The sequence below is a fragment of the Callithrix jacchus genome, chromosome 3 (genome assembly GCF_049354715.1).
Source record: "Callithrix jacchus isolate 240 chromosome 3, calJac240_pri, whole genome shotgun sequence".
Taxonomy (NCBI): Eukaryota; Metazoa; Chordata; class Mammalia; order Primates; family Cebidae; genus Callithrix; species Callithrix jacchus.
In genome coordinates, this window is record NC_133504.1 from 121,690,077 (window position 1) to 121,706,091 (window position 16,015).

Sequence of the window (16,015 nt, forward strand, 5' to 3'; positions counted from 1 at the left end):
ATTGGAAACCTACTGAATAGACACCTTAGAGCCAAGAAGGAATGTGTAGCATTTATGTAGACATGAAAAATTTCCTATTACTAGATAGGAAAGTAGATAATGAAATAGTATTGTAGATACATAGTTAAAGATTAGGTATCATCATATAACTAAGTATCAACATGTTCTCATTGTTTTAATATCTTATTATGCTATTGTGTGGTTCAGCTGAAATCGAAACCCTTAGTTTCCACATATAGAGATCCTAGCTTCTTGGCATACACTGAACTAGACATTAAGAACTATAGAAATGCTATTAACAGTGATGTATGTTATGGCATGTGTCATAGAAATGCATTTTCAAACACATCAAACAGCTGCCTTATCAGAGAAAAATGCACATTAACATCCTCTAAAATTGGTACTCTTATTCCCATTTTATATTAATAGCTGAATAAAATAGGGGTTAGAATGATTATATAAGTTTTCTGACTATAAATATATATAAATTTGCCCTTTAAAAATGTAGTGACTATAAAACAACAATAGCTAATAACTTGTTACCATTCATTCTTTTATATTCAATGCCTTTTATTACTGAAACTTTGATAATCATTCTGAAACAAAATAGCTCTTCTAAGTATAATACAATTTACTTGTGCAGGCTTTGCAGCATGTTATTTATGCCATATCAAGCTTCCTTTTTATGAAACAGGGTTTTGCTCTGTCAACCAGGCTGGAGTGCCATGACATAATCACAGCACACTACAGCTTTAACCTCCCAGGCTCAAGCAATCCTCCCACCTCAGCCTCCTGAGTAGCTGGGACCCCAGCTGTGCACCACCATGCCCAGCTAATCTTTAAAAAAACTTTTTTTGTAGATATGGGGTCTCCCTATTTTGCCGAGGCTGGTCTTGAACTCCTATACTCAAAGGATCCTTCTGCCTCGGCCTCCCAAAGGATTATAGGCATGGACTACTGTACCCAGCCCTTAAGTTTTTTTAAATACCAAATTATAGAACATATATTTACAGTATATAAATCTTGAATAGTGTGATAACAGGAGACAGATGTGTTACAGGCAATGCCCAAATCCAGCAGTACTAAATATATCATTTTGTCTAATTTCCCTGGCTAAATTAAACATAGATTTTCTTAAAAAAAAAAAAAGCTTTACAAAACATGTCACAATACATTTTTGTGTGTGTGTGACAGAGTTTCACTCTTATCACCCAGGCTGTAGTGCAATGGCATGATCTTGGCTCACTGCAACCTCCACCTCCAGCCTCCAAGTAGCTGGAATTACAGGTGCCCACCACAATGCCTGGATAATTTTTATATTTTTAGTAGAGATGGGGTTTCATCATATTGTCCAGGCTGATTGCAAACTCCTGACCTCAGGTGATCCACCCACCTCGGCCTCCCAAAGTGCTGGGATTACAGTTGTGAGCAAATGCACCCAGCCTCACAATACACTTTTTTGTTCTCTAAATAATGCCATTTGCTTTCCAAAGTCTATATTTATTTTATATTACCCACTGTCATAATCAGACTCTGTTCAATTTGTACTTTCCTTTCAGATAGAAGACCTGGAAAAGCAGTTAGTCCTTGCCAACTCAGAGCTAACTGAAGCCCGGACAGAGCGTGATCAATTCAGTCAGGAATCTGGAAATTTGGATGATCAGCTTCAAAAGCTGTTGGTAAGATAATGCTCTAAAATATGAATAAGACTAATTCTGGAAATTTTTTCACCAAAATATATCACAAAACTGGTTTTCTTTATAAAGTTACAAATGTACAAAATATTTGTGTATATATGCAATAGATTGTTTTAGGCACAATTCAAGTTTTACATATAAAATATAATATTCTGTATACTTCATTTTTTTTTCTTAAGCAGAGCTGTGACAGTATTAGGTAAAGGAGATCATGAAACATCCATAGTCTTTCAAGTAGATGCCATATTCCATTAAATTAAAGTAGTGTTGCACATTCATTTTAAGGCCAAATAACATTCAAAACACATACACATTGTTTATATAGAAATTTTGAATGGATGGATAGGTGAAGTTGTTTTAAAAGAAAAGAACAACAGGATTGTGATCATAATGAAGCAATTCTGTTCTCTTTTAGAGGAATTATAGGATGAGAAATTTAGGAAAGGAAATGTTTGGAGCCCCCTTTTGTGGTACTAATGGTATAGTAGAATGAATTTCTTGGCTTACCAAACCCCATTCCAAGGAATGGTGCTCTTTTCTGGTAAAGCAGGCTGACAGGGTTTGATGAGCTGAGGTAAGGATGGAACTGACGGCTATGTAGCGAAGCTCTTAACCTTGGTGTAATTCTTCAGTTCTTTACCTAACATTTGCATGTTTCTCAGTGTTCTCCTATCTAATTTGAAAATCTTGGAGACTGAAAGTCTGAAAGATCCTGAAACCTGGCCTTCGCTTTCATTCTTACCATCACCACTGCTTGTCACCTCACCCCCATTATTCATCGCCGAGAGCATGGCAATCTCCTTACTGGTGTTCCCAACTCCAGTTTGTCTGTTGAGACAAACTGGAGTGCTGCCACATGCCATATCTAAAATATAGCTCTGATGATGTCACTCTTCAACTCAAAATTTCTTTCTCTGTAGAGTCAGACACCCTCCCTTTCATTACTATTCAGATGCATAAGCCTACTAACTTTTCCAATCATTTTCTCTACCTGGACCCAGTGCCACAAGCAAACACACAGGCCCGTTTCCTCTCCCTTCTTCCTAATCTCTGCATCTTCAGGTCTAACTGAAATACCATCCTGAAGGATTTTGATACCTTTAGTGAGATTGTCTCTGCTATTCCTTATCTTTGTCCCTTTAATGAAAAACCACATCCAGTTAGTTGTGTCTATGTTTTCACTTTTCTCTTAAATCATAAGTCATCTTTGTTTTTACTAATCTGACTATAGAGTTTTTGCTCCTATTCAACACTATGTATTTTTTAAGTGACTGAAAAGGGAGATAATTCTATTCACAGCCCTGGTGCTACTCCAATTCCAGTACCAGCCACTATTTTACCATTTCTCCATTACTTACCATTTTTCCTTTATGCTTTTGAGCATTTCTTTATTATAGGAGCATACTTGATGTGAGGCATAATATCTTTCTTAGAAAATGCAAGACTTAAAAACTGGATGACTTTTAAAATCTACTGTATTTTCCTTTTCATTATATATTATTTGAGGTCTAGTCCCTTGAGATAGACTTGTAATACTACAAATTTTAAGCAAAATGTTAACGTATTTTTCTTGGAAATAATTGCTCTTAAGCCATTAAAACCCATGAAAAAAGAATCAGATTCCAAAATCAAAGGTTTCTGAAATCACATAAAAGCTCCAAATATGATATAAAGACAATAAGTTTTACCTTTTTTTTTTTTTTGAGGCGGAGTCTTGCACTGTCGTTCAGGCTGTAGTGAAGTGGTGCAATCTCGGCTCACTGCAATCTCGGCTCACTGCAACCTCCGCCTACTGGGTTCAAACAATTCTGCCTCAACCTCCCGAGTAGCTGGGACTACAGGCTTGTACCACCATGCTCAGCTAATTTTTTGTATTTTTAATAGAGACAGGGTTTCACCATGTTGGCCAGGATGGTCGGGATCTCCTGATCTTGTGATCTGCCCGCCTTGGCCTCCCAAAGTGCTGGGATTACAGGCGTGAGCCACCACACCCAGTCATAAATTTTATCTTAATTAATTACTTAATAGCAAGGAGGAAAAAAGCATTCCTGTCTTTTTTTAGGCTGATCTACACAAAAGGGAGAAGGAGCTGAGTCTGGAGAAGGAGCAGAATAAGCGTCTGTGGGACCGAGACACAGGCAACAGCATCACCATTGACCACCTGCGGCGGGAACTGGACGACCGGAACATGGAGGTGCAGCGCCTGGAAGCCCTGCTGAAGGCCTTGAAGAGCGAGTGTCAGGGTCAGATGGAGCGGCAGGTCAGCACCTGCACAGGCTGTGCCATCACCAGACGATCTCCTCTGGGAGAAAAATGTATTTTATGTCTAAATAGGGCTTTTAGTTTTTAACATATATGGACCTAAAATGGCTCCTAAAATAGAGCTATGGATTCTGTAAGCAATTTATGAAAACCTGATTTATATATATATATATGTGTGTGTGTGTATGTGCATATATATATACTTTTTTTTGTGACAGAGTTTCACTTTATTGCCCAGGCTGGAGTGCATTAGCACAATCTCAGTTCACTGCAACCTGTGCCTTTCAGGTTCAAGCAATTCTCCTGCCTTAGCCTCCCAAGTAGCTGGGATTACAGGCATGTGCCACCACATCCAGCTAATTTTTGTATTTTTAGTAGAGATGGGGTTTGACCATATTGGCCAGGCTGGTTGAAAACTCCTAACCTCAGATGATCCACCTGCCTCAGCCTCCCAAAGTGTGGGATTACAGGCGTGAGCCACCATGCCTGGCCTTCTATACATACATATTTCCCACTAATTAAACTAAATGTATTAATCTTTATCTTACTTGTACATTGTTGAAAAACTAAACTCTTATCCAATTGCCTTTTCATTTTTACCTAAAAAGTGGTCACTTAATAATTGCTTATTTCTGCTGCAGAGAAGCATCAAATTATTGGGCAATCTGAGGAGCAGCAGAGTTGAAGTTTTCTAACTGAGTTTTTTGCTTTTTTTTCCGGAAAGAGGCTTTCCTCTCTAGCCCCCAGCCCCTAGACTGATTGAAATTGATGAATGCATCCCATTCCGGTGCACACACCAATAGCAAAATGTGGACTGCCTTCTTCATAGCAGTGTACTTTCTGTGCTGGGAAGATATGGTTCTAATGCCAGTTACTGCCACAGGGACATAAAAAGCATCCCACAAAGTGTAAGCTTCTCAGAATGTGAAAGCAAACCAAGGGACCAGTCTTGGCTTAAACCCAGACAAAGCCATTAACCTACCTTCTGGCTTAACCTGGGCAAGAAGAAGGATGAAAGGACCAACTGGAAGTTAGAGTGTTCAGCTTTTCCAAACAAGGATCAGAAAATGTGAATGTGTGTATAGATAAAAGCCATTATTTATTTATTTTTCCTCAGAGGTAGAATTAAGGGTAAGATTGGAGGGAAATTAAAAGTAAGGAGTTATTGTAAATCCTACCACTCTTTCCCCCATTGCCAGGGTTATCTTAATTTAAATAAGTACAGAAAACATCCACAAAGGGAATTTCCCAAGACCCCACTCTAAAACACCAGATTGGAGGAGCATTGTTATTTAATTAAGCCCTCTCCACCTTGGTCTAACTAGCATATATCAGTCTTATGTATGTTATAAGAGCTAGAGTTCTGACAGCAAAATGATTGAGTTAATGTAACTAGACATGGCTAAGTACAGTGGTTCATGTGTGAAATCCCAGCACTTTGGGAGGCCAACTCAGGAGATCACTTGAGGCCAGGAATTTGAGAACACCAGCCAGGGGATCATAGTGAGACCCCCATCTCTAAAAAAAAAATTATTAAACATTGCCTAATTCATTATTTCATGCTTCTGGGTTAACTTGTATCATTTGAGGTTGCCTATACCTATCCTTCCAAATCTATGAAATTCTCTTTTCTTTCACAATCAGATGGCAGCAATTCAAGGAAAGAATGAAAGTCTAGAAAAAGTATCCTCCTTGACTGCTCAGCTTGAATCCACCAAAGAGATGCTGCGCAAAGTAGTAGAAGAGTTGACAGCCAAGAAAATGACCCTGGAGAGCTCAGAGAGGACAATATCAGACCTGACAACTTCTCTCCAGGAAAAAGAGAGAGCCATCGAGGCTACCAATGCAGAGATCACAAAGCTCCGCTCCCGGGTGGACTTGAAATTGCAGGAGCTGCAACACTTGAAAAATGAAGGGGATCACCTCAGAAATGTGCAGACAGAATGCGAGGCCCTCAAGCTGCAGATGACAGAGAAGGACAAGGTGATCGAGATTCTGCGACAGCAGGTTGAGAACATGACGCAGCTGGTGGGCCAGCATGGACGAACTGCTGGAGCTATGCAAGTAGAAAAAGCTCGGCTGGAGAAAGAAATTAATGACAGGCGGCTGGAACTACAGGAACTTAAGGTCTGTAGAGGTTTTTTTTTGTGGTTTAACTTCTGAAATATCATTTCTCTTATGAGCAGGTATGACCTATGCTGAAAAGTGGTTTTTGGTATCTGTGGACACTCTGAAACTGAAAGTATTTGTTTTTATGTGCATATGTGTGTTTTTGTGAGAAAGGTTACATACTTTTATCAGATTACAGAAGGAATTGGTGATTCAAAAATGCCTCAAAACTCAAGGAATGGGTACCAAAGATAAAAATCAGAAAATCTCTGAAGTCTTTCCTGATCCCACATTTTGAAGTATTTTCTTCCTCTTCAGACAGATGTAAATTTGAACCCTGTCTCTCGTCACTTAGTTATGGTGAAACATTGGACTGTTTGCTGAATCTTGGCTTCTCTGGTAAACAAAACCAAACCAAAAAGTAAACAAACCAAAAAAACCCCAACAACCAGTTGTATACTATGAGGCTTAAATCAGAAAGTATGAATCAAGTATTGAGCCTATTAATAGTTTCTGGCTTATATAAGAAATTTAGTAAATATTAGTTTCTTTCCCTTGCTTTGGTCTTCTTCTGAACTTTCTCATACTTTATTTGTTAAAACCTGGATCACATTCTATATTGCCTTCTGTGTGTGTGTGTGTGTGTGTGTGTGTGTGTGTGTGTTTACATAGCAGTGTCTCTTTTTCACTAAATATTGTAGACTTCTTCAACCAAGGTACACATCTTATTAGTCTTTGTACCCCCTGCCCCATATTTTTGTGCCTTACATCCAGAAGGTGCTTGGTAAATACTTATCAAAATGTAACACGATCTAATGGGTTTAAAAAAATTGATTTCATAGGCTTTATGTCACCTTTATCTCTGACTTGGTGAGTAGTAGGAGACAAATCACATGTATTGTAGATGCCAGTTTTCCTCCTTCTAAAAATAGGGACAGCAATAGATAATTATGCATCTTGTGGAAATAAGTAAGTTCATTGCATTAAAAAATAGAATTTTCTATTACTTAAGTTTTTACTTGGTTATATATATATATATATATATATATTTTAAATGGCCAAACTCACCATGAAAAGGGACATAGAAAGGATTCTCAATGGCCAGACCTACACTGAAACCCTTAGAACAAGTTCGTGATGCAGGGCAGAGAGTATCAGAGGAGAAAGGATGCTTGTTCTGCCTTGCTTAGGAAGATTGCTAGTGGATGGCTAGTGTGTTAAGGCTCCAAACAGGAGAATCCCACTCTTACACTCTAAAAATTAAATCAATTTAATCCTCACAAAACCTTATGAGGGAGGCACTATTATTATCCCATTTTATGGCTGAGGAAACTGAGACACAGAGAGATTAACTTGCTGGAGAGCAGCACTACTTTGGGATTTGAACCTAGGCAGCCTACTGTGCAGTGGTTCTCAGTGAGAACTGGAATTACTTGGAGGGCTTTTGAAAGCATAGACTGCTGGCCTGCTCCCAGACTTTCTGATTCAGTAGGTCTAGAATGAGTTGTGAGATTTGGCGTTTCTGAACAAGTTTCCAGATGATGTGGACATTGCTGGTCCTGAGAACATCCATCAGGATCTATGTTAGTGCCTCAGAGGAATGTGAAACTCGTGACTAGAGGGCCAGTGAAAGCTTCAAAGAGATCTGGGAACCTGAAATAGGCAAATACTAGGCAAAGAGGAGGAAGGACGGCATTTCAAGCCAGGGAGAAGCCTAGTCTGTAGTTTAGCCTGGAGATGGTATGGGGGATATTACAGGTTTGAGGGTAGGAAGGAGGGGGTTACATGAAAAAGGCAGTGTTGGAAGTGGATTAATCTGGCATCAGTATGCAGAAGTGGCTTGGAGAGAGTAAAACTAATTTTCACTTCCTAAATATGGAGCTGGAGCAGCTTCAGGGAATAATTTCCTAGGCAAGTAGAGTTTCACAAAGATACAAAGAACATAAATTTAAAACTTTTAATGCCACATCCACTTCCCTCTGTGATCCAGTAAGGAAAACAGAGCAGGAATCGTAGCCCTAGAAGGTATGGTTTCTCTCCTGGCTTCTGTCACCTCTTCAGAGTGGATACTGCACGTACTGACAGCAGAGAAGTAGAGTGACTCATTTCAATCACTATGGGTCCTCAGAGCTAGAACTTTTTAAAAACAAATACATAATAATACTAAGAAAGGACTGAATTCTATCCGCTGGCCTCAAGAGGTAGAATGGGAGCAACATTCGTCCTGTGTATGATGTGATGCCTCAGGTTGTCCCAGGGAAAGCCCTCCCCATCCCTTACTGCATGAGGCCAGCTGGTTTTAGTGTGACAGTTGTCAGGAATGGCTAGGCAGGGATCAAAAAACCCAGATTAGGGCTCTTACTGCACAAACCTATCACAGGTCGGCAGTGAGACAAGCCTATAGCTCCCCACCAATCCTTTTTGAACAGCCAAAAGCTTGTCACGTGGTTATATTTCAGATGTAGCCTTGGTCTCCACAATTAAACTGCTGCTATAGCAGTCAGATTGCATTAGCCAGTGTACTAAGGCCAGTAGGGAGATAATTTGGGGAGATAATCTGATGACCAAAGAAAGTCAATATTTTTTTCAAATGGCACTTATTTGGAAGGATTTAGGTCAGTTCTGTCTACCAGAAATATAATGTAAATGACATATATAATTTTAAGTTTTCTAGTAGACACATGAAATCTGAAATTAATTTTAATAACATTTTATTTAGCTCATATTCAAAACATGGTGTTTTTGTATTATAATCAATATAACTCCTAGATCACCAAGATATTTTCTATTTTATTTTTATACAATATCTTTGAAGTCTGGTGTGTACTTTACACTCACAGCACATAGCTTAGATTGGCCACATTCCAGGTGCTTCAGAGTCATGTGCACGTATTGTGTTATACAACACAGACATACACCCTGGGAAAAGAGGGGTCCCACGTAGGAAGCCTTACAAACACAGAGAGACACCAGTTAGGAGGCACTGTGGCAATCCATATGAGAAGTGATGGCAGTCCAGATCTGGAGGTTGGGCAGGATTTGGTGAACGGCTGGATGTGAGGGGTGAGGGAAAGGGAAAGACATGGTGACTTTTGAGTTCAGACTTAGACTGGCAACATGGTAGTTCCTCTACTAGAGAAGAGTCAGAAAGGACTGCAGAGGAAAGCCCTCTGTGAAAAAGGAATATGAATGTTTGGGTCAGAGTTTGCAGAAGCATGCCACACTAGAGGTTTCTGACAGTTAGTCGGAAATGCCAAATGAGAGTTGTCATATTCACATCCCCTACTCTATTCAAAGGACCAGATACTTTCACCACTGCAAATCACCCCAGTCTAAGCTCCCATTTCTCTCATTTGCTCTTCCAGTTGCCTTCTCACTGGTATCCATGCTTCTCCTATCCCCATGCCAACCACTGTTTTCCTTCATACTAGAGCTAGAGTTGTATGTTTTTTTTTCATTCTTTCTTTTTTTTTTTTTTTTTTTTTGAGACAGAGTCTCGCTCTGTCACCAGGCTGGAGTGCAGTGACATGATCTTGGCTCACTGCAACCTTTGCCTCCAGGGTCAAGCGATTCTCCTGCCTCAGCTCCCAAGTAGTTGGGACTACAGCTGCACGCCACCACACCCAACAAATTTTTGTATTTTTAGTAAAGACAGAGTTTCACCATGTTGGCCAGGATGGTGTCAAATCTCCTGACTTTGTGATCTGCCCACCTTGGCCTCCCAAAGTGCTGGGACTATAGGCGTGACCCACCGTGCCTGACCTAGAGTCGTATTTTTAAATCATTACACTACATCACTCCCATACTCAAAACTGTCTAAGGACTTCTTGACTCACTGAGAATGAATGCTCAAGTTCTTACATTGCCTCTTAGTAACCTGATCTTTCCCCTGGCCCCTCTCTGACTTCATCTCCTACTTACCCCAAGCTCACTCCACTCCAGCCCTACTGATGTCCCTGCTGTTCCCCAGACATGTTACCTATACCCAGAGCTCTTCCCAGGCTGTCCATGTGGCTTGTCCTTATGCTCCTTGAGCATACGGAGCATCTGTTCAGATGCTACCTCATCAGAGAGGCCTTTTCTTGCCAACTGTGGCAGGGTCCTCAAGACCGACCCCAGGCTTGATGATTCCCTAGGAGGACTTGCCAGACTCAGCATACAGTCATACACGAGGCTAGGATTTATTACAGTGGAAGGATACAAAGCAAAATCAGCAAAAGGAAAAGACACGTGGGGCAAAATCAAGAGAAAGCCAGGCATGAGCTTCCAAGAGCCCTCTCCTAGTAGAGTTATGCGGGACATGCTTACTTCCCACCCCACCCCCACCCCCAGCAGAAACTGTGACAACACCTGTCAACTGTTGCCAACTAGAGAAGCTCATTAAAGCTCAGTGCCTGGGTTTTATATTGGATATTGGTTCCACAGGTCCCTCTGCCTGGCCAGTATCCAGATTCCAGGCCCCCCAGAAGGAAAGCAGCGGTTCAGCACAAACCACATTGTTTGCACAGTTTAGGCACAGTGAGCTGCTCTTATTAGTTAGGTTGGTGGGAAGCCTCCCAAAATCCAAGTTCCTAGACGACAGCCCAGGGCAAAACTTGTAAGCAGGTCTTTCTAAGGAGGGCACCCAAACCTGCTATGTGAACTCATTCTGCATACCAGGTTACTTGAAGTAGCAACCCCTCCCTTGCATTCATTCTGTACCCCTCACCTGCTTTTATTATTATTATTGCCATTGCTCTTACTTGATATATTAAATATTTGTTTTCTTCTCTTCTTACTAGAGGAGGACATGAAGACAAAGACATGTTTTGTTTATTGCTATCCAGGGCCAGGACTAGGGTAAGGTAAGTGAGGTGCCCAGGTTGGAGGCCCTCACCTAGCTGCCTCACTCTCATTACCCTAGTCATAGCACTGCTTCTATATCCCTTGCATGTAAAATAGTGCCTGCCACAAAGAAGGTTCTCAATATGTATTTTTTGAATGAATGGAGATAGAAGAGGACTAATGCAATGTTGTTGCAAGCAACACTAGGAATTGACATCTAAGGTTAAAAGAAAGTGAAATATTTTTCCTACTTTCTATTGATGCTTTATAATACAATACAAATTTAGTGTACTGAGAAGCATTGAAAAGGAAATAAATATAGATGGAACACAGATAGGAGCCAGAAAATGATATTAAGTAGGAGACTGTTGTCAGATTTTAGAACTGTGTTAGCAGATATCAATTGTAACTATACATGTGCCTATTTTTTATGTCTGTATCTATCCTTTGTATTTATTCATATATTTAGATCTTAAAAGATAAAAAAGATGCAAAGATCCGGGAGCTTGAGGCCAGAGTGAGTGATTTGGAGCTGGAAAAGGTAAAGCTGGTGAATGCAGGCTCTGAGCGGCTCCGTGCAGTGAAGGACATCAAACAAGAGAGAGATCAATTATTAAATGAGGTGAAAACAAGTAGGAATGAATTAAACAGTCTTTCAGGTACGTTGCTTCAGCTCAAATCCTGCTAAAAAATAAGAGTCTTATCAGTGAAGCCCAATGTAGACCCTAGCACAATCACAAAAGAAGAGTATTTCACTCACATGGCAAACATGGATAGCTATGCTGCCCCCATGGAGTTATTAATAGCACAAAATCTCATAGTTCTCATGAAGAGCTCCCACATCTTACACTTACTGACCTGAGCTTTAGTCAGCTCTCAGTGTACTGGAAAATCTGTACTGAGTTTTCAAGAGAAGGGTGAGGTATCCAGGTTCCAGGCTTCCAAAAGGAAAACAGGTGTTCAGCATAAATCGCATTGTTTGCACAGACAGTTGTTTTTATGGAAGTGGAAACCTTGAGTCTTTTGAGTCAAATAGCTTGATTAGAGGTTGAATAATGGCATGACATAAAAACAGACATGTGAATTTATTGAAAGGAAAAATCCACAGCCTTACCTTAAACAGTGAAACACTCCAGTTTATGATTGTTATGTGTATTAGTCCCTTCTTGCATTACTGTAAAGAGCTACCTGAGACTAGGTAATTTATAAAGAAAAAAGGTTTAATTGACCCACAGTTCTACAGGCTGTACAGAGGGAGGCCTCAGGAAACTTACAATCATGGTAGAAGGTGAAGGGGAAGCAATTACATCTTCACATGGCAGCAGGAGAGAGAGAGCCAGAAAGAGAGCATGCAAAGGGGAAGGTGCTACATACTTTCAAACAACCAGATCTCATGAGAACTCACTCACTGTCACAAGAACAGCAAGGAGGAAATCTGTCCCCATGATCCAGTCACCTTCCCCAAGGCCCCTCCTCCAACACTGGGAATTACACTAGGACATGAGATTTGGGTTGGGACACAGAGCCAAATCATATCATTCTGTCCCTTGACCCTCTGAAATCTCATGTTCTTCTTACATTTCAAAACACAATCATACCTTCCCAATAGTCCCCCAAAGTCTTAACTCATTCCAGCATTAACTCAAAAGTCCAAGTCCAAAGTCTCATCTGAGACAAAGCAAGTCCCTTCTACCTATGAGCCTGTAATATCAAAACAAGTTAGTTGCTGGCAGATGCTCCTATTCCAAAAGAGATAAATTGGCCAAAACAAGGAGGCTACAGGGTCCATGCAAGTCCAAAACCCAGCAGGGCAGTCATTACATTTCGAAGTGTTGAAATAATCTCCTTTGACTCCATGTCTCACATTCAGGGCACGCTGATGTAAGGGGTGGTCTTCCAAGGCCTTGGGTAACTCTGCCTCTGTGACTCTACAGGGTACAGTCCCCACTGCTGCTTTCACAGCTGGCACTGAGTGCCTGTAACTCTTCTAAGCACACAGTGCAGGCTGTCAGTGGATCTACCATTCTGGGGTCTGGAGAACAGAGGCCTTCTTCTCATAGCTCCACAGGGCAGTGCTCCAGTGGGGACTCTGTGTGGGGGCTCCAACCCCACATTTCCCCTCTGTGCTACCCTAGTAGAGGTTCTCCATGAGGGCTCCACTCCTGCAGCAGACTTCTGCCTGGACATCCAGGTATTTCCATATATCCTGTGAAATCTAGGTAGAGGCTCCCAAGCCTCAACACTTGCCCTTTGTGCATCTGTAGGCCCAACACCACATGGAAACTGCCAAAGCTTGAGACTTACATTCTCTGAAGCAATATCTTGAGCTATACCTTGGCCCCTGTTAGCCACAGTTGGAACTGGAGCAGCTGGAATGCAAGGCACTATGTCTCAAAGCTGCAGAGAGCAGCAGGGCTCTGGATCTGGCCCACAAAACCATTTTTCCCTTCTAGACCTCTGGGCCTGTGATGGGAGTAGCTTCTGAGAAGGTCTCTGAAATGACCTACAGGCATTTACCACATTGTCTTGGCTATGAACATTTGGATCCTCTTTACTTATGCAAATTTCTGCAGCCTTGAATTTCTCCCCAGAAATGGATTTTTCTTTTCAACTGCATGGTCGGACTGCAAAATTTTCAAACTTTTATGCTCTACTTCACTTTGAAATATAAGTTCTAGCTTCAGGTCCTTTTTTTTTTTAATGCAAATGAGCATAGGCTTTTAGGAGCAGCCAGGTCACCTCTTGAACACTTTACTGCTTAGAAATTTCTTCTGCCAGATACCTTAAATCATCTCTCTCAAGTTCTAAGTTCCAGTGATTCTTAGAGCAGGGGCACAATGCCACCAGTCTCTTTGCTAAAGTATAGCAAAAGTGATCTTTACTTCAGTTCCCAATAAGTTCCTCATTTCCATCTGAGACTTCCTCAGCCTGAACTTCATTGTTCATATCACTGTCAGCATTTTGGTCATAACAATTTAATAAGTTTCTAAGATGTTTCAAACTTTCCCACATCTTCCTGTCTTCTTCTGATGCCTCCAAACTGTGGCAATCTCTGTTACCCAGTTCCAAAGCTGCTTTTACATTTTCAGTTATCTGTACAGCAATACTCTACTTCTCTGGGACCAATTTTCTGTATTCATTTTTGCATTGCTATAAATAACTACCTAAGACTGAGTAATTGGTGAAGAAAAAAGGTTTAATTGACTCACAGTTCTGCAGGCTATACAGGAAGCATGGCTGGGAGGCCTCAGGAAACTTACAATAATGGTAGAAGGTGAAGGGGAAGCAAGCACATCTTTGCATGGAGTAGTAGGAAGGAGAGAGAGAGAGAGAGAGAGAGAGAGAGAGAGAGAGAGAGAGAGAGAGAAAAGAGGGAGGTGCCACACACTTTCAAACAACCAAATCTCATGAGAATTCACACACTATCATAAGAACAGCAAAGGGGAAATCCTTCCTCCTGATCCAGTCACCTCCCCTGAGGCCCCTCCTCCAACACTGGGAATTACAATAGGACATGAGATTTGGGCCAGAATACAAAGCCAAACCTTATTAGTATGGTATGAAATATCATGTACTTCATAAAGCCAGAAGTTACTAAGCGTTACTATGCAAGACACTGTGATAGAACCTGGAAAGCCCACAGTGAAGCTCACAGTCAGTGGGAAGATAAGCCTAGATGGAAATGGGTGGGGCACAGTGAAAGTGTATTGAGTACAAAGATAGCACAGAGGACAGAGAATTTACCTCCTGTAGGAAGTGATGTCTGCACTACATTCGAAAGAGGGAAAGGAATTTGGCAAATGAAAAAGAGGTGCAAGGGACATGCCAGGCAGAGAGAACATTATGGGCAAATGCACGAAGGCATGAAATATCAAAATGTGACCTCAAATGTATTAGCTGGAGCAAAAGTACAAATGAATGAGGGCTATGAAATAAGGCAGAATAGATAGGTAGAGCCAGGCAATGTGGAGCCTGCAAAGGATATTAAGTAGTAGATTTTTATCATCAGATTTTAGATGGACTGTGTTAGCAGTAAATTAGAGAAAAGAAAGGCAGACCAAGCAGTTAAGGAGGATTTTGCAGTAGTCTCAGATAAATAGAATGAGGACTTGAACTAAGGCAGTGGCAGTCAGAATGGAAGGAAAGAATTAAGAATATTTTTGGTGGTTAAATTGATAGGACTTAGTGATTGGAGGAATTAAATATAGGTTTCAGGATTTTAGTTTGTGGTATTGGAAAAGCAATGACAGCAACTTAGAGAGGGAACCAGAAGGAAAGGCAGCTTGAGGGCTGGAAATTGTGATGTAGTCACTGTGAGGCAGTTGGTTTCAGGTGGCATGAGGACATCTACATGAAGATGTCTGGCTAAATGGAGCTGGAGCTTTGCTCTTTTTATATGTAAATCTAATTATATAAATAGATACATAAAATTAGTGCGCACACACATGTGTGTGTATTCTAGTATATGGAATGATGAGTTTGTGCCAGGTATTTTTTTTATTTATTATACTTTTAAGTTCTGGGGTACATGTGCAGATCATGCAGGTTTGTTACATAGGTATACACGTGCCATGGTAGTGGTTTGCTGCATCCATCGCCCCATCATGTACATTAGATATTTCTCCTAATGTTATTTCTCCCCAATCCCCCACCCTCTGCTATTCTTCCTGTAGCCCCCCACCCCCCCAGGCCCCAGTGTGTGATATTCCCCTCCCTGTGTTCAAGTGTTCTCATTGTTCAACACCCAGTTATGAGTGAGAACATGAGGTGTTTAGTTTTCTGTTCTTGTGTCAGTTTGCTGAGAACAATGGTTTCCAGTTTCATCCATGTCCCTGCAAAAGACATGAAGTCATCTTTTTTTATGGCTACATAGTATTCCATGGTATATATGTGCCACATTTTCTTTATCCAGTCTATCCTCGATGGGCATTTGGGTTGATTCCAAGTCTTTGCTATTGTGAACAATGCTGCAATAAGCATAGGTGTACATGCATCTACTGGAGGTAAGTCAGATAAGATACACGGCAGCCTCAGGTTACTTATAGTGTTGTGGAGATTCATCAACCGGCAGATGGTAGTGGGCATGGTCATCCAAGAAGAAGGTTTAAGATGAAATAACTGCA

General features: G+C 40.9%; 1 protein-coding gene across 23 annotated transcripts in view; it reads left to right on the forward strand.

Moving 5' to 3' along the window:
- The window catches only part of CCDC158 (coiled-coil domain containing 158), a 130,090-nt gene that overhangs the window by 52,975 nt on the left and 61,100 nt on the right, over positions 1-16,015 (forward strand). For all 23 annotated transcript variants that reach the window (XR_001910607.4, XR_013533069.1, XR_004740862.3 and 20 more), the window contains 4 exons: positions 1,560-1,679; positions 3,760-3,957; positions 5,604-6,086; positions 11,362-11,551. Coding sequence is in view for 18 of the 23 variants with exons in the window: in XM_035293494.3 (XP_035149385.1) it covers positions 1,560-1,679; positions 3,760-3,957; positions 5,604-6,086; positions 11,362-11,551 (991 nt within the window). In the remaining 5 variants the exon portion in view is untranslated. The remainder of the gene's footprint in view (positions 1-1,559; positions 1,680-3,759; positions 3,958-5,603; positions 6,087-11,361; positions 11,552-16,015) is intronic.